Here is a 6,878-nt window from a genome sequence, read left to right on the forward strand (position 1 = left end):
TAGCATGTAGCAGCTAAAACGACCTACACTGGCTTTCTTTACCCCTGGTGGTTGCTGCTTGCCTTGTAAAAACAGTTGACTGATGTTTTATAAAGATTGTTTTCTAAAATCATTATTATTATATTATCTTTATTATGTCGTTATCATGGAGTTTGTGCAATGGTTAGCGTTGTAAATAAGGGAAAAGTGTGGATTACTTGTAAAAGTCTTGTGGTTGAAATGCTAAAACTGAACCTTCCTCTTTCTCAGGAGAATGTTTGCATTTGCATGTCGTCTACTTCCTTAGTTGGTGGTAGAATAATTGAGCAATGAGAAGAAAACGTTAAAAAATATACATATATTTTGTTATAAATCTGTAAGATATTAATATTATACAATAAGTATACTGGTTGCTTCAATGGTAAAATATTAAGGTGGATAAGTATTTGTATATTTGACAAATTTTCCAGAAATAAATATTCAAAAACCCACCGATAAATTGCATCCGTTCAGGCATTAAATTATGTTAACGGCTCCATATTATATGTACTGTCTATATATGATGCAGCCTGTGGAGGTGTTGAAGTGTACAGAGATCTGTCTGTATTATCTGTGAATAACTAACATCATGCTGTGTTACTGTAGCGTGCGACACATCAGCACTTTCCACATTGTGAAGTACATTTCTCAAGTGTTGTGCATGGTCAGAGTAACAGTCCTTGTCAATAAATAAATGTGTTTATTGATAATAACTCCCCCAATAGTTCCTCCTGATCTTTTTTTCACTACAACGTCCTGTCTCCAGAAACAAAAAGTCAAACAACACACTTCAAACATCATCTGTGCCTTCCAGCTAACAGTCGCACAACCTGTTAGAAGACAAGTGTTGCAGATTGTCGTCATGAGCAAATGAGCAAACACACTTTCCACCTTCAACATTTCAATATTTAGGCCCAGTTGCTTGCCTTTCTGTTCTTCCTGGATGTGACAGTTATGACTAGAGGCTACGCTCAGCAGGTTTCTCAACAGAAAACACACAAGGAGATCACAAGATAACACAAAAGCGAACAAGTTCCTGCCCCGGCTAAAACCGTACAAGACGAGAAATAAAGAGACAGAATGGCGAAAGATTAGCCCTTCCCTTCTGAGTACAATAACAAATGAGTCTTAGGACGATCCATTGGCTTTTCACTGTCCAGTCTGCAGTCTTTGTGTCTGCTAAGTGATTGGTCCTCAAGTCATTGCATATTTTGCATGAAGGGCAAGTCGTCGAAAAGCACGGGTTTATTGTCAGAGGTCTATGATCTGGAACAGCACCCGTTTCCTACAGAGATCACCACTTCTGAGCAGATCCCAGAGCAGTGCGCCCGGAGGAACTGGATATTGTTTGAGATTTGGCCCTAAAGGTCTCGCCCCACACTTCCCTCTGCCTTAGAGACAGCCTCTCCAAACCACCTTGCAGCCACTGCTAGCTGCCCTGGCTGAAGCTGTGCATGTGGTTGAGGTACTGGGTGAGATCATCCTCCCCCTCCTCCTCCAGGTGCTGCTGGTAGCACTGGAGCAGCTTGGCAGCGCTGGACTCTGACGGGACGCCGCCAGCGGGCAGAGAGGCCCCTGACATGTCCACCACAATGGTGGTTAAGGCCTTGATGTAATTCTTTGCCAGGGTCAGTGTCTCGATCTTGGATAGCTTCTTGTCTGTCTTGACGTGTGGGATGGCCTCGCGTAATGCTTGGAAGGCGTTGTTGAGTTTGTGCATGCGCTGGCGTTCTCGCTCGTTGCTCTCTAGTCGCCGGACACTGCGTTCCTTGGTGCTGGAGCCATGCTGTCTGCGCCGCCGGCCTCCACCTCCTTGACGCTTGCCATCTCCGCCTCTCAGCGACCCCCTCCAGGAGCCACCAATCCGGACCGAGGCCTCTGAGCCTTCCTGCTCACTGGAGCCTGGTTCTGTGTCTGGTTCTAGTTCTGGCTCAGGGTCAGACCAGGTCCTCCTGGATGGTTTCACAGCCTTCCCTTTGGACTTCATCCTGATGCTTCCTTCACCTCTCGGACAGAGTAGATCTCACAGCTTCAACAGGCCTGGAAGAAAAGATGAGAATGTTACAGAAAGGAAGAAAAACTTGGGTTTCTGAAATACACACAGGTGGCATTTTAATTTAGAGTATTTTTCCCAGTCAGCAAGTGATCTCCAGTTACTGACCGAGGCTCTCTACTTTTCAAACAGCCATGCATCCTGTTGTATCTAATCAGCCTCTCGCAGTGTGAAAACTCCATGATGTTGGCCTGTTAATCTACGCCTCTCTTATCCCCACAGCCCTGCGATAATGCACATTTCAAGGTTACACTCACAAAAACACGGAGACCAGCCAGCTCTCAGCTCACTCACCTCCAATGCTCTTTAACTTCATTTTAACCAGAACATGTCAAGCTTAAAATATCTTATTGGTGAATGTACTTCCTGAAGTAAGTCATTATGCTGACTTCTGCTTCAGCTTCAGTTGAGGGTTCACAAGCAGTGAATATTTCTTTATATTATTAAATATGCTAATGTGTTAAAACTGCTGTAGGATAAAGCTGTTTTACATAGATTAGTGCACACAATAAAAAGTATTCTCTCAGCATCCCAAGTGTAATCACACCTACTTTAGTGTTGTAACTGACATGAGATAAACATGTAAATGTCAGCTCCACTCGCTGTAGTAAATGATACACACACAGCAGCCCATACAGTGAATGAAACAGCTTAAAATAAAAATAAAAAGAAAGCCTTACCTTGGAAGTTAAACTAACTTTCCTCCTCCTGAGTGTTCACAGAAAAACCGTCACCATGCAGCCGGTCCTTGAAAGCACCATCACATGAAGCAAAGAGCGGACAGAGCAGCGGAGCGTCGCCGAGCAGCACACACACTCACACGCGCGCAGATAACTGTCACATGCGAGCTACCTGGAGCTGACTGATGTACACGTAGCGCTGCTCAGCCAATCAGAGAGCGAGCCCACTCCCCCCCAGCTCTGCGCTCTGCCCACATGTACCCACAGGCTGCTGCTGCATGGTGTCACAACACTGCAACAGGCATGAACTTTTAATACTCTGCAGTGTCCAAAAATGGTTTATATCCAACACAGAAGATTGGAAATTAATAAAATACATTTTTGAACATGTTATTTCTTAGCCTAGGTGGTGGAACAAGAGTGAAAGTTATAGTTTTAGTCATAGTTAAGTTAAAGTCTTGCATTTCTAAATTTAACTTAAAGGTCCAGTGTGTAGGATTGAGGAGGATATATTAGCAGAAATGGACTATAATATAATGACTATGCTTTCTTTAGTGTGTAATCACCTGACTATGCTAATGCTAATGCTGCTAATGCCAGTGTTGTTATGCATGTTTAGGCCTTCAACTTCATGATTTCTAAATTTGTGAAGTTTGTAACTAAACTTAAAAATCGTCCTAAAATGTCCTCTTAAAGGTCCAGAGTGTAGGATTTGGGGGAATATGTGGGCAGAAATGGAATATGATATGATAAGTATGTTTTCTTTAGTGTGCAATGACCTGAAAATAATCATAGTGTTTTTGTTACCCTAGAATGAGCTGTTTACATCTACATAGGGAGCTACAGTAGCCCAGAATGGACAAACCAAACATTGGAAATAGACAGTGCCATTTATGTTTTCTCGTCAGCTTCTGCAGTTAGCAGCCCCTCTGTGACGAACAACACATTCTCCCTCCTACCTTGTCACATGTCAATGTTTAGGCATGGATTTTGCATGTCCACATATGACATGCAAGGTACCCTGTGTGTGTTTCTTTCAAATTAAACACACCATGTTGGTACACTGCAAATTGATGGTTTTCTTTTTCTAATGCGCTGGTTGGGATTGGGCAACAAAAATAAGTGGTTGGGTTTAGGGAAAAAAAAAACGGGTTTGGTTTTATAATTTTATGGGATGTTAACACCGTCCTCTCAGGTGTAAGTTGGTGTGTATTGGACCCATTCACCACCCACCCCACTCGGATTTTTGCCACCTTTCGTTCTTGTCCTGCCATGTTTCTCCCGGATGCCACTGAGTGCTGTTAAACTATAATGGCGACTGACTGTGTATCACACTGATGTGAAAGGACTGCTTTGTACAGTTCTGACGCCGCAAGTCACTGCCCAAGCGCCAGATTTTGACGACTTCGGAGTGACACCGGGTTGTGATGAGAGCATTGCAAAAACCCATATTTTTAAACATGAAACCTGCTTTATTGGGTGTTTTTTCTGGTTTAAATCACCAGGTGTGTTTGTTTAAAAAAAGAAGAAACCTCTTTGATTAATTCAACTCCTGGTAATAACCTCCTAAACATCTGGATCAGAAATAAGGTGGGCACACATCAGCAGGCACTAGGTGAACAGCCCATCTGCGATGTGTCAAACAGCATAGGAGAAACATTGATTTGTATCTTGAAACTGCTTTATTCAGTGTTTTTACGGGTTTAAATCACCGGATCAATTTGTTTTGGAGAGGAAGAGACCTCTGCAGATAATTCGGCAGCTCATGGTAAAAACCTGCTGGACAGTGAACACTAAAGGAATCCTAACTGGGAGAATTTTTGTGTGATTGCACCCTGTAATCCTTATAGCTAGACGCCACTAAATCCCCCTAAATCTTACACACTGTTCTTTTAGAAGTACAAAAGTTACATTATAAGTTAAATTAGAATTGCTCCAGTCTGTTGTCAGATCAGATCATTAATAGTGATGCATTAAGCAGTAAATTAATGTTATATTTCACCAAGGTGGAGCTAACTTTAACTGCTTTGCATACTGCTAATGTATCATACTATTGTAAACCAATCAAATGTTTTGTGTGTATAATGTAGAAGTACAGCTATGAAATATTTGTAGTGGTCCACAAGAGGTGCATAAAGTACTATATTTCCTTAGGAAATTAAGTGGAGTAAATGTAGGCAATGGAGTAGCGTAAAATGGCACCACTCAAAGTACCTTTTGACTTACTTTTGTGCAGATAATCAGAATAAAATAAAGTAAAATGGCAGTGAATCAGCGTTTTCCCTCCAAATATTATTACTGCTGTGTGGTAAAAATAGGAACATCATAGCATCTTATTAGCGCCATGGTGTTTCATTGTAGTGTTGCATCAAAAACCACAATAATTATCATTAATTTTGTCGTTAACAGAGAATGAAGGAAACAAAATGTATTTGCACATTTGGAGGAGAGACATGTCAGAGAGTATATTTAGGGATATGTTTTATGGGGAGCACAACTGGTCTCTATACAATATTTAATTAAGGTGGAAGATATTTTGGTTGTATCACTCCACTTCACACTGTTCTACCACAATACTTAAGCACATGGCCCTAAGTTAAGTGTAGTATTTTATTCTTCACTGTTCTTCAGCTGAATGTAAATACATTCCTCAGTCTGAGTTAAGTTAGAAACACTGCGTTTCAGTTCCTCGTCCACTGCTTTAACTCCAAGCAGTTAACATAATTTCCATTGTGGCTTATCACCTTCCACAGGTTAATTTGAATACAGTCCTGCAGGCTACAGCTGAATGTACAGAAGCAGCAACAGGTCCCATTTAAGGTTATTTAGTGTTTCCTTTTAACCAGTCAAACTCCTTTAAACTTTTTAAACTGCGCTGCTGTTTTCCATGTAATGACAGCGTAATGTAGATCAAACTACTGTAACCAAAACAAAGCTATCAAACAAACAAGGGCAGAACATTAGAAACATAATGAACCTATTTGAATAATCACCCACACGCCCCTTCCTCACTTAAATGTGTGATGTGAGGTCTGTTTGACCTGAGGGCCTAAACACAACTGTTGGCAGTTGGGATTATTTGCCCCCTCCTGCTGTGAAAGAGGAGCAGAGACAGGGTGGTGTCATGGCAGTGGGGTATAACGACTGACCATTCATATAGGCTAGTGAAATCAGGTTTGATAACATGGTTTAATCAGAAATACCTCACAGTCTATAAACTCCTCAGGTGTTTTCCAGACACACATGGGTCTATGTTTCTCGTATTCTTATTGTGCTACTCTTGAAAGCCACAAAGCAAACAAACAAACAAACAAACAAACAAAACTGACAATTAATAAGATTTAATGGCACTCTTGAAAGTAAAGCTCTCTGAACTCTTAGCTTTGAAATGCAAGTAGGCCTAAGTGGTTTTAACACATTTTTAGAAAAGAGGCTATCATAGGCTTTTAGTTCTGCTGTCTGTATCTACCATTTCTCATTTTTATTTGTTGATACTTTGTTTTCTGGCGTAGATTAATGGAAGAGTATGCGTTTTTTTCTTAACTGATTCAGATATGCAAAAATAGTTGAAACAGCAAAGGTTTTAGCTAATGCTAATGATGCTAACGCTAGTGTTCTTATGCATGTTTAGGCCTTCACTTTAATAATCATTTCTAAATTTGTGAACTTATTGACGTTCCTAAAATGTCCTCATAAAGTCCAAGTGTGTAGGATTACGGGGAATGTATTGGCAGAAATTATTTTGTTTGTTTTTTTTGGTGTATAATCACCTGAAAATACAAATCTTTGTGTTAATCGGTGTTGGAATGAGCAGATCCTTGTCTACAAAGTCCACCATGTTGCACCACTGTGATTCTACAGTGACTCAGACCGGACAAACCAAACCCTGGCTCTACATAGGGTCATTCACTTTTTTGTGTTTTCTCATTGGCCACCATGTTTAGAAGCCCCTCTGCAATGAATATCATTGGAAAACACTGATTTTATGGGTTTTAATCACTGGATCCATTTGTTTTGGAGAGGATGAGACCTTTGGGGACAATTTGGCTCCCTGTTAAAACCTCCTGAATGTGTGGATCTTAAGTTATGAGAGAAAAAAGGTGAGCACAGATTAGCAGGTGCTAGGT

At 40.9% G+C, this 6,878-nt stretch overlaps 1 protein-coding gene across 1 annotated transcript; it reads right to left on the reverse strand.

Moving 5' to 3' along the window:
• Positions 1-877: 877 nt before the first annotated feature.
• bhlha15 (basic helix-loop-helix family, member a15) lies at positions 878-2,902 on the reverse strand. Its single transcript, XM_049562602.1, has 2 exons — positions 2,752-2,902; positions 878-2,058 (listed from the first exon to the last, which is right to left on the reverse strand). Exon 2 carries the CDS (start codon positions 2,003-2,005, stop codon positions 1,448-1,450), a length of 558 nt encoding a protein of 185 aa, XP_049418559.1. The 5' UTR covers positions 2,006-2,058; positions 2,752-2,902; the 3' UTR covers positions 878-1,447.
• Positions 2,903-6,878: the final 3,976 nt, after the last annotated feature.

This window comes from Epinephelus fuscoguttatus, linkage group LG20 (assembly GCF_011397635.1).
Source record: "Epinephelus fuscoguttatus linkage group LG20, E.fuscoguttatus.final_Chr_v1".
In the NCBI taxonomy this organism is placed as follows: Eukaryota; Metazoa; Chordata; class Actinopteri; order Perciformes; family Serranidae; genus Epinephelus; species Epinephelus fuscoguttatus.